Source organism: Copidosoma floridanum, unplaced genomic scaffold (genome assembly GCF_036245765.1).
Source record: "Copidosoma floridanum isolate Cflo_tuat_1 unplaced genomic scaffold, Cflo_Japanese_pri ptg000001l, whole genome shotgun sequence".
Taxonomy (NCBI): domain Eukaryota; kingdom Metazoa; phylum Arthropoda; class Insecta; order Hymenoptera; family Encyrtidae; genus Copidosoma; species Copidosoma floridanum.
The window spans coordinates 5,345,033-5,365,830 of record NW_028321878.1 but is presented as its reverse complement, the minus strand read 5'-3'; the positions used below and the strand labels follow the sequence as shown (position 1 = coordinate 5,365,830).

Below are 20,798 nucleotides of genomic sequence, written 5' to 3'. Positions count from 1 at the left end.
GGAGAGGATGGAAACTTCAAGTGCCGCCGCGCACGTATAGTCCGGGGAGAGACAGAGAGGGTGGTTGGTGCACATAGCTAGGATGACCTCGAACTTTCGTACCACCTCTCTCTCTCTGTTTCACCCTTTCCCGCTCCATCTCGCGTTCTCTTCCCCACCCCTTTCAACTTTATCGATTCACCCCCTCCCCAGCACCCCTGTTTCCATCGCGGAATCGCTACTTTTCTTCCGGTTCATTCTAGTTTCTGCATCGTTCTGCTGTTCTGCGATTTTTTTTTCTCCCCGCGTTATCTTCCTCGCCCCTGTGCTTCTCTATGATGCATCTGTGTCGAAGCTCTAGATTTTCCCTCATGGGCGACGTGCTTATTCGAGCCGTGGAGCTCGATACGCAAGGAAGGGGCTTCCGGTGCACCAGTGACAGGTTGTTACGTGTACTCGCGATACTTTCATGTATTGCAGTGATTTTAATTTTTTCAAAAAAATAATTGTACTCTCATAGTCAGAGATAATTCAATTCAATGATAAAAGCTCCTAGGCATCGATGTCAAAACTTCACATGTTTTCGCTGTCACTTTGAAACCCTTGTCTGGCACGAGTATTACAAATGTCTCAAACTCAAATATATTATCTACCTGCAGTCACGAGATCTTATCTCTCTACCAACCGAATTGTACGTCAACCACACGGTTTCGGGATAAAAATGGTTCGGCTAGTTCAAATAAATAAAATTTACGCGATGCACGAATCTTCTGCAAAATAAACGCACGCGTCATGGCCCGATCGCATGTTTACAAATCAACCGTTGCTCCCTCACGAAAACAATCAAAATCCCCTTAGAGGAAATTCTGATTTGTAAATTTAAATTTCATTCCACTTTCTCCCGAAACGGCACTCAACTATCCTCAACGATCGACAAATCCGTGCAACAAAACCACACCAATAAAACAAGAAGAAAAAAAGACCATCCCTCAACTCATAAACCCATCGTCTCTCCACACGCCGTGTAACCTGAGATTACGTTAGAGTATAAAAACCAAGGAATAGAAAAAACAGCTGTGGTGCATTATCACGGCGTTACTTACACCCTCGCGAAAAAGCTGCCGCACACGTACGTACGTAATGGCCCGTTTTTACATTGTACTTCTCGCGTCGTTTCCGCGTGTTGTACGTGGCTGTGCTGTTGTTCGTATTGATTTCTCACACATGAGCTCTTTTACCTGTACACCCTCGACCAGAGTCGGTGGTAGGTAGTACGGTAGCGGCGGCTCGTCAGGAATCGAGGTTAACTCGGGCCTATCACCCCCGCACTAAGACTATACAGACTTTATGCACGTACGTCCGCGTTTACTTTGACTTTAAGCGATTTTTTCCATGTGTACTACCGTTGGAGCAATAAGTTTTGTTGATTTGTTGTCTTTGTGGGACGCAAATGCTATACCTATTGTTTGTCGTTTCAGAGGCATTTAATTATCGAGCGAGGGCACATGCACCCAAGTTTAAATTGCATCGCGGTCGAACGGCTGGACAAGTGGCAATTAAGGGGTGCCGAGTTCGTTCGGACCTCGGCGGGCGACCGGTTATTTTGGTAAAATCGAAGTCGCGAGTCAAGGTTTTTGCAGATGCTTATGGGGTGATAACACCAACGCTATCGACTTGGTTAGCGAAATATTATCTCTACGTTGTGGCAAGACCTTCTTTTCTAATTACAGATCACCGGTTGTGTATTTTTCACGTTTCTGTCGGGGGTGGATTCAATCATTGTCAATTTCTTCTTTTTTTTATGGATTTCGAAAAAGAAAAGTTACAATAGACGAGAGCGAGCTTTAGGGGATGAAAGTTTTTATCTAAAAATCATGTTTTAATACACGTTTGTCCTGTTACGTATTCGACCTTACCACCGATACAATGATGAATTGATACTGTACACGTTCGGATTATTAAACCAGGTTAAAGGTCTCTGAACGAACCAAGAGAATCAAGCTTATGATCTGATTTATCAGAAAAAGCTTTCTTGATGCGTCCACATGTATTTTTCATGCTCCCGTCAAATATTTATTACTTTAGTCGAATGTAACGTACACTTGTACTGTCGTTTCGATATTTTTTGTAAGTGAAAAAAAAAAAGAAATCAATAATGGCCAAGTAAGTTTCGTCGTGCAATATAATACACACAAGCATTAAAATCGTTTTTCCATTCAGGTTGACTTCACTTTTCCATTCGCTCAAAAATCGATACGATAAGGAGACAAATTACTCTGTAGCGCAATTAAATTTAATTTAATTATTCCATTTCCTCGATCATCGTGCTTTAAAGACCGATTCCCGCCATCGACATCAATTTCATAAATAATCCGCAAGACAAAACAGCATTTTTTGCCAATTATTACCATTTATATTTTGCAACAAGTCACATTCCGCCCCAATAACCCAGCACAACTCGTGTACCGATCAATCGATCGAGATCCCGACAACCCCTATACTCGGAACGCACCTCGTCATTAAACGCGCAGGTGCCCTCCCACAGATATTATTCAACCAGCATAAATGACAACAACAACGACGACGGCAAAGAGACCCGCATACATGCTCGTAAGTGTACGAATCCAGAAATCCCGCACCGATCGATTTCCTAGCGGCTGGGCGGCTTTGTGGAGCGCACACGAACATAATACGCTCGATGGGCGCCAAAGCGGCACATATATGTCTATGCACAATATAGAGCGGACACCTATGTGTATACATGTATATATTTTTTTTTTTAATATAGCTAGCATAGTGGCAGCAGCACAGTGGCAGCGCATAATCGCGATTGTGCCAATGATTATAACACATATACGTATATATATGTACGTATGCAAGAGGTCTTGCCGAGAGGCGAAATTTCATTTAATTAAACGTAATTTGCGTATACAGTAACAAAAAGTCGCAGCAGAGCAGCAGCTGGTTTAATTAATTAAACAATTTGTTCCATCGAATTACCCTTTTGTCAAATTATTGCGTGTTTACGCAGTAAAAAAAAAAATAATAATAAAAATAAAAAAAATAAAATAAAATAATAATAATAATAATTGCATGTACCTAGAGAAAATAAGCAAAAAAAAGCAAAAAAAATATACGTATACCGTAACGAGTGTATGCGTGTGCGTGGGTGTTTGTATAACAATCGATCGACGATCGGTGGTGACGTCTATTCGTGTATAAATAATAGATGCAGCGAGTCCCTGGGGTGTACCCCTTACCTTGTCGTTGACTCCCAGCGACTAGCGGACGACGACGACGACGACGACGCAGGAAACCTCGAGGAGCCAAAGAACAGTTGCAGCTTTCCTTGTCGCTACCGTGCACACTCTACCCTTCTCTTCCTGTCTCTCCTTGAGGGGGAGTTGCCGTCTTCGACTCTCACGTCAAGAATGTGCAATTGTACTGCTCGGTTGGCTTGTTTAACGAAACTCTGGCGAAAATCGTTGTTCAACCGATGGGTGGGTGTTATCTGTTTACCTAGCGTTAACAACTCGTTGCGTCTCTTTGACGTGCAGGGGACGACGACGACGCACTAGACGGTCTGTCCGTCTCGAAGGCACCGTATAGTACTACTCGCTCGCTCGGCTCTGGACCGCCAAGCCAATGTGCAATATAAAAAAAAAAAAAAAAAAAAAAAAAAGGAGCAAGAAAGCGAGAGAACAACCTGGTCAATGGGAGTGCGCGCCGAGTCTTGCGCAGTGGCGTACACTAGGTCTGCGGGGCTCTCGTCCTGAGGGTAGCGTGTCGACATCTGCTCGGTTGAGTCAGGAGCGCCGATGAACATCTGCTCCATGCTTTCGCTTTTATTTTTTATTTCCTCATTTTATGTTCCCTTTTCTTTTTTAAACCAGGTGCTACTGTTTTCTACATTAAGAGCAATTGCGCAAGGGTTGCAACTGTTAAGGGGAAGATTGATCAATACAAGTTACCGATTTTCATACAACACTTACCCTCTTTTGTTGGTAAGTGAGGCTCGCGGAGTTATAAATCGATTAAACCAGTTCACCTGAATAAAACATCGCATTAGCTCTTTATTGTTTACTTGAAATGTTGATATCATGGTGTTCAAAGTTGGGTCTATGATGTCGAAATTTACAAAACTAAGTCATTTATAGGGTGTGTTTTATTCGTGAATTCAAGATGAGAAAATAGTTACTGGTAGTTGATGAGGCAGAGAACCATCTTATCAGTACTAGGTAGTGGACAGATGTAAACTATTTCCTTTCCTCCCTAGCTAATAAAATCCTCACATGTCAATAATTGATTAAATTTACAATATTTTATACATAATACAATACATTGTGTACACAATATTTTAAACAAATTTAGAATGAAATTTATACTTATTATTTTACATAAATAAATAATTTATGTATGTATTGAGTAGGCCAATAGTTACAGCAAATATCTGATTTTACGTGATACGCTTGTACATGTTCATTGGAAAGAAACGTGATATTTATGATTTTTTTTGTTGCACTATGTATTTGAATTCTACCAGAACTATACTTTTTTATCAACTTAATTAACTTAAACAAGCTTTTCCATTTGTCCAATGTTCAACTGCAGTGGTCGAATAACTTAAAAATAAATGTATTCTTACGTTGGTGATATGCAATAGTGTATAAATAGTGAGATTGGAAAAATGACTGTTTAATCTGCCAAGTAATATACTATTATTTTCTTGAGTGTCGGAGTTAAAATTTTCTTTTTCTCCAAATAAAAAATTGTTTTTCCCATATCTTTTTAAATCTTACTCATAAAATCAGACGTTTGCAAAAAAAAGTGACTTTAGAATAACATCATACGTGCACAGAGCGCACGTGAGCCTAGATAAGCTTGACGCTCATACGTCACATATACAGGATTAGAGTCGAGTCTCCGTACGATGTATACCTTGTTTTATCACCCCCAACTATACAGAGCCATTTCGTAACACGAGGGAGATTTCGTGTGATGTATTTATTTTTGGCGTGCACCAGATACATTTTTTTTCATTCAAAGTGGGAATTGGATACAACAGAGTTTATCGATGTATATTTTAAACGATAAGAGCTACCGTCACGCAATCCTTGAGAATTTTTTCTTTCAATTTTAGAAAAAATTCGTTACGTTATCGCTTCATTTTTACGTTAGCGTATGAAGAACATTACAAGTACTAGTACTCAAGTTTTAAGCTGTTGTGAGTAAGAAAAAAAAAACACTGGCAGTTCATTCGTCAAAGCTTTCCTCAATTAATTCTCATTGGTATTTCTTGGTAGGTCGGAAGTTTCACGATTCACTGTATTAATAATTTTTTTTGAAAATGTTAATCGTAATTAAAAAAATGTGCTTCTGCTTACTAGCTTAATAAGTCATTGCAACGTATAAGTAATTACACACAAACCATAAATGCACAATTATAAAATCACGCAAATATAATTGTGATATTTCTTAATTTAATATTTTATTATAGTAAAAAAAAAGGGATAACCACTCTAAAATATGTTTGATTCTCTAATAAATTTTAAGATGTAAACGAACTTATATGATTGAATATTCTCAGAATGTACTTATGACTTCCTATTTCTATACACATCAACCAGAAGTTTACTTCCAGTCTCAAAAAATAATTTAAATACGATTGACATTTTTAAAGAAATTTAATTTAATTGAAAAAAAATATATAGGCAGTTATAAAATTAAAAAAAAAACTTCATGATCCTCCTTAAGCTTCTTTTTTTCTCATTTCTGAAACTATGATATTATAATTATGCCGAGTGCGTACATTCTGAGCCAATTGCGGAGACACGTCGACAATGTGTAATATAGACTGTGAGTCTGCAAGCTCAGGCGTTTGAGGAATTGGCATTCCCCTGTAATCAAATATCATGAGATTACACGTATCTATTTGGCTTCTTGATCCATAATAACCTCATGCATACGTAACACGCAAATTTCAGGGCAATATCGTCACTCTGATGATTATACGCCGCGTATTATATACATTCGACTCGCTACTGAACATATTTAAACCAACACGTAAATTATTTGAGACATTTATACTATTCACCCAAACTTTCTTGTGAGCTTTTTTTTGAAAATCTTATTAATCCTCACGTAACATCAGTATTATTTTACGCTGCTAGCTATCGTGACTTAAAACTTACGAAGCCACGTTGCCGTCTTTTCTAAATAATATTAAAATCTTTATTCAACTTACTCATGCGAAACGTAATTTTTTATGGGTTATCATACAATATCTTCAAGGTTCAACCAATTAAAATAAATCATAAATTCGCATTGCATCCCCGAACAAAGTCGAGAGCAAGCGTCCAGCTCATCGGCTGTAACTTTTTCCAAATTAACGAGCTCGGGGGAAAGGAAGGAGAGGATCTTTGAAACCGTGACCGATTTTCCGGGAGCGCCTGTTTTCATTTGCCGAGAGAAAAGCCCACGGAGTACCTTACCCCGCTTCCTTCTAACCGGCCGATCTCGGCGTCGAGTCGTGAAAAACGATTCCTCTCGGATGCACGGGGTAAAAAAGCCCTAAAAACACGTCTCGACGATGCGCTAAATAAGGAATTCACCAATGAGGTAATGCAATCAACAAAAGAGATTTATTAAGTAATTATACGTACTGTAAAAATTTAAAAGATGTAAGATGGCCATCGCCGTTTTTCGATAACCCGAAATACGAAAGGAAAGTCGATTCCCCGGAGCCATAATTTCCAGCGATCCGGCTGCAAGAGATCTCATTCCGAGCTGGTACACACCACGACCACCATATCAGCGGCAGCCGCGATTCGTTCGACCTCTCGGAAAGAGGAAAAATAGCACATATAAGAGCCGAAGAGGAGGGAGCTAGCGACTGGTGTACGTATAGTGCACTCTCAGTTTCCTCCTCCCTCGCTCCTTCTCTCGCGCGAGTGCACCGACAAGCCCATGAAGAATTCAACTGACCTCCCAGTGCACGTATAGGTAGGGTCAGCGGTGCTGCTGCCGGCCAAGAGAAACGAGTAGTTCGCCCACCCTTACCCCTTTAATGGAGACAAACACCCCGTCCAGGCTGGTGTTGCCCCCCCAACGCGTACAGCCATCCCCGTCGCGGAAAAATCTTTCCCTCCCATTGTCTGGTTTTCTAATTTTGTTACTCCGTGTGCTCGATGAATCACACGTGCTGGCAACAGACTGACGTTTCGTATCGATTTGTGTTGGCAACGTGATGTGTATTTATACACCACGTGGTATCCCAGTGCCCATCAGAAAAGTTTTTTTTTTTTTTTCAATTTACTTGGCCAAGCCACCTATAGCTGACTCGTTAGTTCCATTTGCATTTTTTTCTCATGCATAATGGCGCGATAATGCCTCGGCGATAAATCTCCGGTGTACAGCGTACACGTATGGGTATATGTGTATGCATAACATCGCGAAAAGAGCAGATTCTTGTTTGAAAACTTCGGGGTGAGGTATTTCACGCAGCCCCGGCCGATCATGCGTACACGGGGAGCTTTGGTTTTTTCTTTCCCTCCCGAGAAAACTTTCGGGAGGCGGCGCACATTCTCTCGGGTGAAAATTTAATTCAAGAGCTCTTGGGGCCCTCTCATCCTTTTCGGGGCACGCGAGCGATGAAAAATACCCGCGCAATTAATCTCCCCTGTCCGTGACAGCCAAGTGGGACGCGGTAGCTTGGAGCCGAACAAACGCTCGAGCGTATAAAAGCGCGTCTATGAGGTGGGGCTTTTTACCATAATAAGATGTCGACCAATCGTTTTAGTTTTCTCACTTTGCAAATGTTTCCGAAAAAATCGTACTCGTAGATACAATCATTAACGACTACACAGTGAGTTTCCTGTGGTTTTTCCACCTCTTCGTACTACAAACTTTTGATGAATGTTTTTCTCCATTTGTCAAAAGTTGAAACAAAATGTCGAACAAAAGAGTCGGAAGGCCATTTTCAAAGCAATTCTGTGAAAAATTTTTATTCAGGGTGTGTATATAATACATGTACGTGCAGAAATCCCGCAGTACACAAGTTGATAAAAACATTTCCATGCACGGCTGTGGAAAAAAAAAAAAAACCCACCCCCCAAATGTATCGAGCAAGTACAGTGTACAGCAGAGTATGAATTCGCGTCACGGTTTGTATGCATTCATACGTCGGAGCGTTAAAACTTTATGGGGTGGGCTATGTACGTATATACCGACTGCAGACACGTCAAGTCTCGGCGCGCCTTCGAGATTCATGTAATATTAACAAAACTTGGCGAGAGCCCCCGGGCGCGTAATGCATTTCAGCATTTGAATGACAAATCAGGACTGTTTCACGCTGCTTCGAATCGGTTTAAACTTTTTCCCCCTCCCTTCCTTCCTGCAGCGCAGAAAGACCGGATAGTCGCGATGACGGAACTTTTTCCCCCAAAGCTACTTCCCTCGAGCCCCTGCGTTACACTCGATCGTGGTCGCGAAGCAGATGAAGGTAAGAATCTTCATATTCGATGCAAATCCGGGACTTGCCGGTGAAAGCGGATTATTTTCCTTTCGGGGAGGCAGCACACTGCTCCGCGGAAATACGATCGCCGTCCGAGGCTGCCGTGGCGCTGATCCATTTTCCTGACGAGATTGCGCCACCCTGATGCGCCGTGCTACCGTGTGCGTGTGGACTAGTCTCGGCTTTTGCTGCAACTGGGAGAAATATAAAATACGCGGGGGGAAAATTTTATTAGACATCGATTTCGCTTGTGTAGTGCGCTGGCGCTCTTTTAGAGCTGCTTTATCCCCGTGGGTGTGCATAGGTCATTTTACAGAGAACGGAATTTTACACGTCCCTGTCAATCATGGATTTCATTTGAAAAACTTTTTCAAATAATAAAGTGTGCGTGTGTGTTTTTTTTATTATTAAGTTACAGCTGAAATTAGACCATGAAAAAACGATTGATTTTGTGTTACGGGCTCCTTCACCCCGAAATTTTCACTCTCGATCTCGATTAGCTAGTGGTACAAGCTCAAAAATTTGTAAAGTCAGTTTTTCTAAAATAAAAACTCATAGCGCATAATGAGTGCAAGAATAAAGTTTACATCTGCATTTGGGTGCGTCGGAGTTTCAATTTTACGACGATATTCTCAGAGCCCGTAGCTCTTATACCCATTATATTACTGTGACAAAATTCTTCTCTATCGGGATCCAAAAAGTTATAACATGCTTTGATCATAAAATTAAAAAGAAAAAAAAAATTAATAATCCCCTATCAAGTATATCTGTCCATTTCAGCCGTGACATGTGCCATTTTCCGTAAAATGACCCATGTACATGTTTATAAGAGTAAAAAAACGCAGGTCTAAATTCGTTCACCCTGGGTATTATAAAAAAACTCTGAATATTTCAAACTCTTCCATTGTCGGTGCAAAATCGAGGAAAGATCTTCTTGCCCTTCCATGAAAAAAGTCACGGTACCCAAGCACGAACGCCGATACGATATCGTAATAATTTACAGAGTTAAAAAGGTTAGTTCATTCCCCGGACGCAGAGATATTTCAATCAACCGACCTCCGGACGTTTACGAGCAGTTTCGAAAAATAAATCGAACTCGCGAAAAACGCCAACTATTTGATAAATAGCGGCACAAGCTTCTCGTAGGCGGGAGCCGAAAATTGTGTACCCACGCGGCGTACCGCCGATTCATTTTATACGAAAAGCTCCCCGTGTGCACACACATAGATACGAGGGATCCAGCGATACACGGTATGCCGGCGTAAGGGTGTACAGAGAGTCCGGCTGAGGAAGCCTACGCGGACATCGAAAGCGCGCGTCTCGGGATGTACGAGGCGACCCTGGGCTTTTGAAATTTATGGTCACGGGACGCGTGGGAATTTCAACGCCAAGATGAAGAGCTTTTTCGGGAAGCCTGACGTATACGAGGGGGGCCCCTCATTGAAATTAATTATGCATCGCGAGCAGCTCGTCCCTCCGCGCAATACGCGCTGTCCTTGCATCGCAACGAAGGTTTTACGGGACGGCATATGTCGCGACTTGGTGTGCGATGTCAATACACAATAAGAAACTTGCGATGTAATTTTTTTACGTCATCGATTCACACATTTGCAAGTTGCAGCTGCATACGATCATCACTTGTGTTGAGGTATCGACTGTAGCCACGAAGGAAGATACAGCAAGAAAACAAGAGAACTACCATTCTTTGATCGACTAGATTGCAACATACAACTAGCACCTAAGTTAAATTTACAATAATACACAGTAAAAACATATATTATGAGGAAGTGTCATTATTTGCCTGTTGATAAAGTTTAGTCTAACTAAAAGATATAATGTACGGTCCACTATAATACCTCATTCATATTTCATGCAACTTCGCTGGATCTAAAGAATTTTCTCGAGAGTTTTCTTTAAATTGAAATTCTGAAATTTCAGAATTTTAATTGAAGAAAATTTGAGTACAGTACTGAATAATTTCGGGCTTTGGTTGTTAAGAAAAACATTTTTATTGACAGTACTCTGGCAGCAGATAAATAACTGCAAGTTACTCAGTTGCAAAAATCACTTGGTTAACTTTGTGCAAATATTTGAGGAGCTTTAAGATTGCATCATTAATAAAAGAATAACATACTCTGTACCTCCCATTGCGTTCGTAATAATTTTTTATGGTACGTAGATGGTCTACTGTACCGCTAAGAACGGCTCAAAATCATGGCAATCCTTAAAATTTTAAGTTTAAACGCCCGTATCTTCGTGAATAGTAAGGATATCGCAAAATAAGCAATAATTTTTTATTTTTTATTTGGGCATACCGTTTCCTGGCCATTAATTGGAGAATTATTTCAACAACTCAAATATGATGTATTGTAATCAAGAAGTAATAGTTATGGAATTTTTTCATATCGTAACAAAGTGTAAGTTCAACAATAGCAGGTAAATAATTTTTATGTTTAATTTGGAAACTTTTTCATTTACTACGGTCTACTTTCAAAAAGTGCGTTTTAATAAACCAAAAATATAAAAACATGAATAGTAAAAGAAACAAAATGTACAGTAACAGAAGTAAAAAAAGAAAAATAAAAATTAATGAGTCATAAAATTACAATTTTAAGAAAAACTGAACTTTTAATCGATATGTTTTGTTAATTATAATGAGCAAAAAATATTATTGTTCCGCATATTTCATTGTGGAATTAAAAAATGTTTATTTTGATTCCCTTAAGTTGTTACGAAAGTGTCTTATCAATACATGTTAAAAAAAAATTTTTTTTCAAGATGCACACTATTTCTTGGCTATGATAATACCTTGAAAGATATCTTTCAGTGCTTGCAATAAAAATAATCTCAAACAAAATTGTAGTAGCTCTTGGTATATAGATTTAAACATCTATTACATTTTTCTAGTCGCTTAGTTTTAGCGATTTTTACTGAAAAATATTCTAAGTCAAAATCAACATTAGTTACTTGTTGGCATACTCATGTATAGCAACGATCAAGGCTTTTACTGAGACCTCAGTATAAATAATTTCTCAATCAATACGAGGTTGGATCGTATCGTATTTTTTCAGTTAAATACAAATAAGAGAAACGATCAGGCTAAAGAATAAAGTGATCATCTAAAATAATTTTAAATATTCATGTAAACCTATGTACCTCGAATTTAGAATATCATTCACTTTTAAATTTTAACCAGGTGGAAAGAATGTCACAGCCCAAGGTTCACTCTGCATATATTCGATTATAGCTTCGTTGCCGAAAAAAAAAAGAAAAAAACATTGAAAAACAAAAAAGTCTGAAATCCGAAAAGCTATGTATACTATACAGTCACGTCGTGTTGCGACAGCACCAGACCACGCATTTAGTCTAATGTACATCCATACAATACAAACACGAGAGAGTGAGACGAAGAGCTATGCAGGTATCCGCAAGCTTACGTATCCTCGGAATGCAAAGAGGTGCGGCAGGGCACTTCAAGGCTCGCCGTTCGGAAAAGATTTTGCATCTTTTTCCTCTCCCATCGCAACGCGAAATATAAAAGGAAAATAAAAAAAATAAAAATAAACGCAAGAGGTGTAACTCGTAGCGATATAGCTGCAGGGAAGCTGCATGTGGCTCACGTTTACTAACGTAACGTGTCACGTAACGTCGCGAAAATAAAGTCCTACTACTCTACCCACTTACACTGCAAGCTTGCAATGCCACCAGCGTATAGCCTTGACGATCTCTGCCACCTGCCATGTCGAGGATTCTACCACTACCACCACTTGACAGGAGCTACCACATTACCGAGAATGTACAAACAGGACCACCATCCCTGGACTCCTCCCCATGAGTATATATATTATGCCATGAGGAGAATTAATGGGGTGTGCGTGCCAGCCCCTACTCTCTTTCTCGCGGGCTGTAGGTGATTCGCACTCGTTAACCTCGAATTATGTGTTGCGCAACCGCTTCGTCTTTATTGTGAGGGGCCGTTTTGTTCGTTTTGCTGGCTCGCGAGCGACGATTTGCACGGCCATCTCTCACTCTGTCTCTCTATTTTTGCCCGATGAATCGTTGAAAAACGTTATTGTTGTTGTTTGCAAACTTTGGGAACCAAATAACATTTTTTTCCCTCCCAATCTTACATTCGCTTACCCGTGGTGCTTTTCGATCACAACTTTAGGCGCCTCAACGACGAACGAGTCCTCTTTTTTCCTCACTTTGATGCCGTGGTAGGAGACGATCGTCAAACCATCATCGATCGATGCCGAACTCGCCACACCCACTCTACCCGTTCTGCTTTCAGCCTTCATCATTCGCACTGGTCGGACTCAATTAAAAACACCCCTAAATCAATGAAGCTCTGAATGCTTTTTTTTTTTTTTTTTTTTTTTTACAGTCACGCTCACAGCACGCAAAACCCAGAGCATCGCTGGTAGGTACTGGGAGCCCGGTTTTCGCCGCACGCGCTTTTAAAACGTCCCGCTCTTCAATGCTCCAATTACGCCACAGCTTTTGGGCGAGACCGTTGTATTCACGCGGTCACGCTACACGCGGCTCGTCAATGCGCTCCCACTCCCCCGCGGGCTCGTTATTCTCCTGATTATCCGCTTTAAATTGTCATTTTACGCCGCTGCACGGTCTATTTCGTTAAAGCTGATTGCGAAGCATTATGGGCCCTTGTAGCGACATTTTCGCTGACAGAAATGCTTTTTGGGCGATTTTTGCGGGTATTTAGCAGCTTAGGAGGTTTGGCCTCGAGTTCGCGTTGGAAATTTCAATGAGCTTCGTTATAAAAATGTGCCGCATTTCACGGGCGCACGCGAGCTCAGCGTGCAAATGTAATTTCCACGTGCCTTTGAACTCAAAGTCGCAACAAAACAGTTAAGCACGTGAAAACGAAACTCTTACGTATACGTGTGTATATAGGTATGCGCACACGGACGAGTGTGCGAGGAGAAGCAAAGAAGAAAGCGAGTCAAGAAGGCTTGGACGAGAAACGAATTCGCAACGAAGGAGACGAAGAGGTATTTCTCGGCTGGAAAAAGTCCATTGTCTCAGGAGTGGAGTGGAAAACTCGCAGGCCCCTCCTCTCTTCCCCCCTTCCTTTACAAGCAGCGACAAAGCGTGAGAGTTTCCTCTCATCTTGGAACTGCATGATATCCGTATGTGCATGCTAGATTTTTTTACATGAGCTTGGCCTCAAGACTCAAGAGTGTGCTCGGGCGGTCGCGAAATTCGAGACTTGCGCCAATCTCTTTCCCCCGACTCTCTTCTCTCGCTTTATATCTCTTCTATACACGCGAGAATTGCAAATTTTACGTGCGGAGGAGAAAAGTTGGAGAGCGGAACTTCACGACGGGACGTTGGTGTTGCTGTACGTTCGCACGTAGAAGGCGTGTCGACAAATGAAATTGGGATGCCACCTGTGTTACCTGAAACTTTTCACTGGTGTTATCTATTTCAGTACAGTAAATTTTGTTAAAGTTACTTTGCGTCAGGTCCAATGATTTTTTTTACTCATTTCGATGTTTTCTGAATGTTATTAGCACCAGGTGTTATACTTCACTTGAACTCGTTATTATTAGTATTGCTGTATTCTTGTATTGTAATTATTATTTTTCTCCTGTTTTATTATCATACTATGCGATTTAGTAAAAGTTATAAATTTTTTTTTTCTTGTAGAGTACTTTAAAAAACTGAAGTTTGATTGGTTTCGTGAAACGTTTTTAGGCCAGCTTTAGCTAGAATTTCAATATAGGAATTTTAAGTTTTCAAATGTTATTTTTACTTCTATTCTTTTTTAGAGGAACAAATTAATAGTTTTGATTTTTCTTGCAGTTTAAAGAAAGTGATATCAAAAAATTTTTTTCACTTACGTCTAGAAGAGTCACATAATCAACTAATTACACCACGAATAAAACATTTTTTTTTAACTTTCAAAAATCTTTAGAGCAAGAGAAAATTCGTGAGAGTTGGCTTTCTTGATATTTTATTACCAAACACTAATTTGATTACTTTTAGAATTTTTACAACATTTTATGACTGGTTATTTTTTAAATAAGCATTTAATCATTGTTTGTCTTTGAAAGCCAATATTCGCAGCTGCACGATCAACTTTCATGTTTTTTTTTTCCTGTACATGTAAAACTTGCAGTAGTAGTAGTACGTCTTGCCAGTGAGATTATTTTAATAATACGCATCCACGTCTCAAACGATAACTGCATGAAAACTTGCCTCATAAGAAATGTTTTTTATCACAGTTCCAGCAACGGTTAAAAGGCCTGTGTGCTGTAGTTGGCGTTTTAGTACATTATATTTGTCAAACGGGAACACAGCTATATTCGACAGCAAGTTTTGTGATTTCGCTGTAGCGTTTGCCAATTTGAAAAAAAAAAAAAAAAAAAAAAAAAAACTTATCATTCAGATGATAAACTTAATATTAGTTTAATATAATGCTTTTATCAGTATGCTCGTGAGATAATTATTTGACCTTTTGCATCGAAGGGAACGAGAGTTTAAGAACTCTTTTTTGTGATTTTTTCGCCAGTTTAATATCGAAGTGGTACGGAACCACTTGTTCTGGCTTTTTAAACACATTCAGTGATACATTGATTCAAGTATTGCGGATAAAACAAAATGACGTGGTCTCCTGCAAATGCGACAGGACAGTGTTTTCAAAATTTATTTGTGAATTCTTGCCAACCATCATTTTTGACTCTCTTAACTTTTTTAACTCAAAAGTTTAATGCATCGAATGACGATGCATTTAGACAACGTGATACCAATATATTTTCAGAAGAATACGATTTTATTATTGTTGGTGCAGGAAGTGCTGGGTGTGTTTTAGCTAACCGTTTGAGTGAAATAAAAGAATGGAAGGTAATTAAAAATTATGCTCTAAGATTTGCCATTAAAATTTTTTTGTCATTGCAAATCGTTTTTTTTCTAATATTTCAGATCCTTTTATTAGAAGCAGGAGATGAACAACCAATTATTTCGGAAGCTCCTGGGTACATTGGGCTATTAGCGAGTAGTAGCATGGATTATGATTACAAATTACAGCTTAATTCGAAAACAGAGTGCAGAAACAGACCTTTGTCTTGTACCGAACCCCGTGGAAAAACAATGGGTGGTACTAGTTCTATCAACGGTATGGCATATACTCGGGGAAATAAACGTGATTTCGATACCTGGGCTAGCTTAGGCAATCATAACTGGAGTTGGAATGATGTTTTGCCCTATTATAAGAAATCACAAAATTTGAGACACGTAAGCAAAATTTCATTTTTTAAACGGTATATATTTATATAAATACTTTTGTGATTTGGATTTTTTTTATTCCTAGGATGTCCCATTTATTAACAAAACAGATCATGGGTATAATGGTTATTTGAGTGTTGAACTTCACGAACCTGACGACAATATAGATGTTGTCATGAATGCATGGAAAAAGTTAGGTCTATCAGAAGTTGATTATAATTCGGGAGATCAGCTTGGAACGTCAAAGTATCAGTATACTATTAAGAATGGGGTTCGGCAAAGCACTAACGCGGCCTTCCTAAGACCGATTAGAGCCAAAAGACCTAATCTCACAGTACGACCGAATTCTCAAGTTTTAAGAGTTCGCATCAGTCCTCTAAGTAAAGAAACTTATGGAGTAGATTACGTAGAAGGTGGTAAGAGAAAGTTGGCATTTGCAAAAAAAGAAGTAATTCTGTCTGCTGGAGCTTTTGAGTCTCCAAAGCTATTAATGTTATCTGGAGTGGGTCCTGCTAGTGAAGTTAAAAAAACTTCCATGATACATATACAAGATCTACCTGTCGGAAAAAACTTTCAGGAACATTTATCAGTCAGTTACATGACCTTAAAGTATGATGATCCTTCAGTTTCTTTTGAGCGTCTTCAGGATAAAAAAGACGATGCTTTAAAGTGGCAAAAAGGTGAACCAAGTTCGTTAAGATCTGCGTGCTTGTGGGGTACGGTGCAGTTTGTTCAAACTCGGAACGAAACGTTGCCAGGAACCCCAGATTTACAGTTTATTTATTTGAACAGAGTAGATGACTCTGAGTATACTAATCAAAGTACCATGTATGGCGGATTCTCTTATTACAACAGGATCGCAGTTTACCCGATGATAGTAGCACCTAAAAGCAGAGGTTGGATTGAATTAAACTCAACAGATCCCATATATGGTAAGCCATTACTTTATCCTAACTTTATGTCACATCCGGATGACGTAAAAACTTTGAAGGAGGGTGTTCAGCTCTCCAGAAAATTAAATGAAACACTAAGTCTCATGGGAAGCCGTCTTAAAACTATGAAAACACCTGCACCTAAATGTGAAAAGTTTTTGAATGACGAAGATAAGTATGATGAGTGCATTGTTAGAAATTATTTTGCACCAGTATATCATCCTGGTGGTACGTGTAAAATGGGTCCAAGTACTGATCCAGAAGCAGTTGTAGACCCCAGATTGAGAGTACATGGCATTAAAAGATTAAGAGTCATCGATGCTTCCATTATGCCAATTTTGACCACTGGAAATACTAATGCACCCACCATTATGATTGCAGAAAAAGGTAGTGATATGATTAAAGAAGACTGGGCGTAAATTGTTCAGAAAAAAATTTTTGCTGAATGATTCTCATAAAAAATTTTCTGACAAAGTAAAATAGATAAATGTATTACTTTTTCATGAATACTGTATTTTATAACTTGAATTGAATAAAATGTTTATAAGATATTTTAGTCCATCAAGCATAAAAACTTATTCAGCAAACAATTGAGAGAACTCTAAGTGCTAGACGAAACTGTTACGGTAAATTATCAGTACCATGTGTTGTCTTTAATCAACTTTGTCTTTAACTTTTTAACAAGTTTGGTTACCAACTATAAGATTGTGTTTTACACTAATTTTAGGTTCACAAATTAACTAGAAAGTGATTTTTTATCTTTGAGCTTCCAGAAACAAGCCTAAATTTTTTGATATTTATCAGTAGTATAGTTTTTTATCATAAAGAAGTGAAAGGTGAGAATTAACATAATAGTTCAAGTATTTAACCATGCTTATACGTATACAAACATATTGCAAAGAGCAGAAGAAATCCTGATTACTTTAATTTTTTGATAATCAATGTCAGTGCTAGTAATAAACGATTACACATAATGAATTTTTTAAATTTGTTTACAAAGTATTTTGTTGTTATTAAAAAATGGATGATTGATGTATTGAATTTTGGCTAAATAAATGCTCGTCAATCGAAGTTTGAAACTAAAGTTTCATTTTTCTCTTAAAATTTTGATTAGATATGACTTATCAGCTACAAAACATGTGTGCAAACATTGCATGATTATTTTTTCATGAAAAAAAATTTTACGATAAAAAATATCAAAACTGTTTTATATGTTAACACATTTTATTTGTGGGTTAAAAAGATAATTTTCGAGAGTAAAACATAGCAGCGTAAGAAAACTTACAACAGCTAAAAAGCTCTTTCAAATATGGCATTCTTTTAAATAATCTCAAATTCTACGGAATCGGTAAAACGATAGTGAAAATCTTATGGACTGGAGGCACGACGATTATTACATTTTTCTTTCAAGACGAGAAGGAACTAAGGCAACGACGCCTGATGTAACTAGTACCTTTTTTTAATATTGTTTTTTATATCGTTTATCGTGGTAAAATGAATAAAAAAATATGTCTTGATGAAAGTTTATGACGTTAAAGCTGGTGAGTCATGGCTCATTTCAGAGAACAAAGTTATACAAACAAAAATATCTTTTAACCAATGTTATTTCCAGTCAACATAAAACAAACTTTAAAAATACTGCAAATAAGAAGATAACATTTGGTCGAAATGGTGTGTACAATCTATAGGATTTTCCATTGTAGGTATGCATGCTCAATTTATAACAAAACTCGATGCCAAAACTTTTGTGAGCTGACATTTTTACCACTCACAACTTATTTGCCGATGATATGCAGTTTAAAAAGAGTATACTTATATAAAGAAACGTAGGATGGATATTATATATTCTGTTCCATACTAATTTTTACTATGTATTATTACAAATGAAACCTGGTCCATATTGGTTGGAGATAATGGATCTATTATTTGTGTAAGTTTGAGTACGAGTGAAAGTTTTAACAAAAAAATATTAAGAAGTTCGGATGAAGCTTGAATAATTGATTTATTTTATTTTAGATAGAAACTTTAAATGTACAAACAGACATTTTTTTCAAATTATTTTCGTATGTGGATGATGATTAAATAAATTATGAAACAACATAAAAAACAGCTCTGAAGTAAAATAAAGTAATCAAACTGATAATAAGCAGTCGTATAAAGTTCATATTTCGCTGATATTTTACTGACCCCGAGAGAGATGCGAAAGCCGACAACAGTATGTGTTGGAATACATTTTTAATGTGCCCGTTTCTTGCACTATAAACTATTATCTCTCCAACCACTATCTTGGTCTCTTAGCACAGGTAGCCTTAACATCATTTGTGAGTTCACTATACTTGAACGAGAAAGCAGTTTTAACTGTGAGTTAAAACGAAATAAGAGCGAAGAAAATATTTTTCAAATTCACTAGGAGTATCTAGAGAGTGGATTGACATAAACTACAACACACAAATCCTCTAAGACAGTATCTGGCAGATGCTCTTGGAGAATTTGATATTTTATATATTACTACGATGCAATTTTTTTTTCAGTTGATAGCGTACAGACAAATGGGTATACAAATTTAAATGTCTTTTTACTTGGACATGAAATTACAGATGTACGAATAAATTCTGGAACTTTCTGTATTTATACATCAAGTAATAATATTACAGTTACAAATAGTTTTTTAAACATGTATAATTATTAAATGTACCAGACTAGAGAGCTATCAGTCATGAATTCATGACAAGATATTACGTATCAATATCTCCATGGTTTGTGACTTTGATTTGTACATAGAAAATTATATGTACCAGTGTTTATACCATATATGATTATCTTTGCAACGCTATTGAATTTGTATTTGACTAAAATTGTTGATTTTTTTTTTATCATTCAATTGTTCAATGTTATTAAATTAGCATTGAAGACAGAATTTTCAATTGTTGACACATTGGGTGGTTTTTCTCATGAAGAATAATACATGCAATTGTTGCTGTTACTTGATAAGACTTGTATAAATGTATGCAGACATTTATAAACTTATGCATTTGATCATCCTTTCAACTCATCCATCCACGACCACTGATTGTTATAATACATAAACACCATCGTATAAGCAAGACAAATACATGGTTGTATTTGACGTGTATACGATCCTCTGCGTGCTGAAAAGAGACGGTTGTGTGCATGTGTCCAACAAGAGAGTAGTACGGGTGCTGCATTTGTTTCATTGTGCTTTAGCTCATGCACGTGGAAAACCCGATCTTAATTAAATGGTTTTGCTCAGTGTTTGTCTTTAGCTACGTACTCATTGTAACATTTGGCCAACGAGAAGGCAAGAGAGACGGAATTACGAAAGAGAGGCAGATGAGAGGAACACGGACAACTTTTAGTTTCTCTCGTTGTAGTTAATGTTTCATTATGTGAATGGAACCTTGTAATCGATATGTTTCATTTGTAAATAAAAAAATTTAAGTTTGTATCAAACATTTGTTGATAAAAAAGTTGCCATTTCCTAGATTCTGAAATAAAAATAAGGAAAAAAACAACAACAAAAATTGCTTTTAAAAAAATATTTTTTTTGTCATATAATTGATAGATCGTAGTTTCTACGAATTTTATTCTTTCGTATTAGCATTTTTAAGTTATTTTTAAAAAAGTACAAGGTTTAAAACAAAAATATATAACCAGTAAATTTTCCTTACAATTCATGACACTATGTCCTACGTGCATACCCGTGCAGAAAAACTTTTATTGACTTGTGTTAAAAAAAATTTATGACGTTATAATCTTGTTGCCAGTAATGAAATCCAATTTGATTGTTTTATACTGCATTAAAAAGTAACTGTCACGATTCATACACTCACGGATTGTAGTGATCTTTTTTATTTTTAGGGACTTCAATTTTACCCATGGGTTGTATTTAAACTATTCCATTAAACACTAAGATAGTACACAAACTGGCAGTAAAAGTTTCACATTTTGTGAGTAAAAGTCGAAAATGCTCTAGTATCATACAGCTGGGCTATGTTTCTGCAGTGCAGTCATTCAATTTCAAGTTAAGACGTCGCCGTTCGCTGGGTTCTATCTCCTTGTACGTTATACTGTAAGCGCTCACTTGTGCCTGATGAATGACAACAAAC

General features: G+C 37.8%; 2 protein-coding genes across 7 annotated transcripts in view; one reads left to right on the top strand and one right to left on the bottom strand.

Annotated features, from left to right (window-relative positions):
• MESK2 (misexpression suppressor of KSR 2) overlaps positions 1 to 3,613 on the bottom strand; it is a 33,645-nt gene extending 30,032 nt beyond the window's left edge. For all 6 annotated transcript variants that reach the window (XR_001339132.2, XM_014359857.2, XM_014359860.2 and 3 more), the window contains exon 1: positions 3,240 to 3,613. The gene's annotated coding sequence lies outside the window, so the exon portion shown is untranslated. The remainder of the gene's footprint in view (positions 1 to 3,239) is intronic.
• Positions 3,614 to 15,006: 11,393 nt separating this feature from the next.
• LOC106644353 (glucose dehydrogenase [FAD, quinone]-like) lies at positions 15,007 to 17,090 on the top strand. The gene is made up of 3 exons (XM_023392115.2): positions 15,007 to 15,358; positions 15,437 to 15,748; positions 15,825 to 17,090. Exons 1-3 carry the CDS (start codon positions 15,116 to 15,118, stop codon positions 17,088 to 17,090), a joined length of 1,821 nt encoding a protein of 606 aa, XP_023247883.1. The 5' UTR covers positions 15,007 to 15,115.
• The last annotated feature ends 3,708 nt before the right edge of the window (positions 17,091 to 20,798 follow it).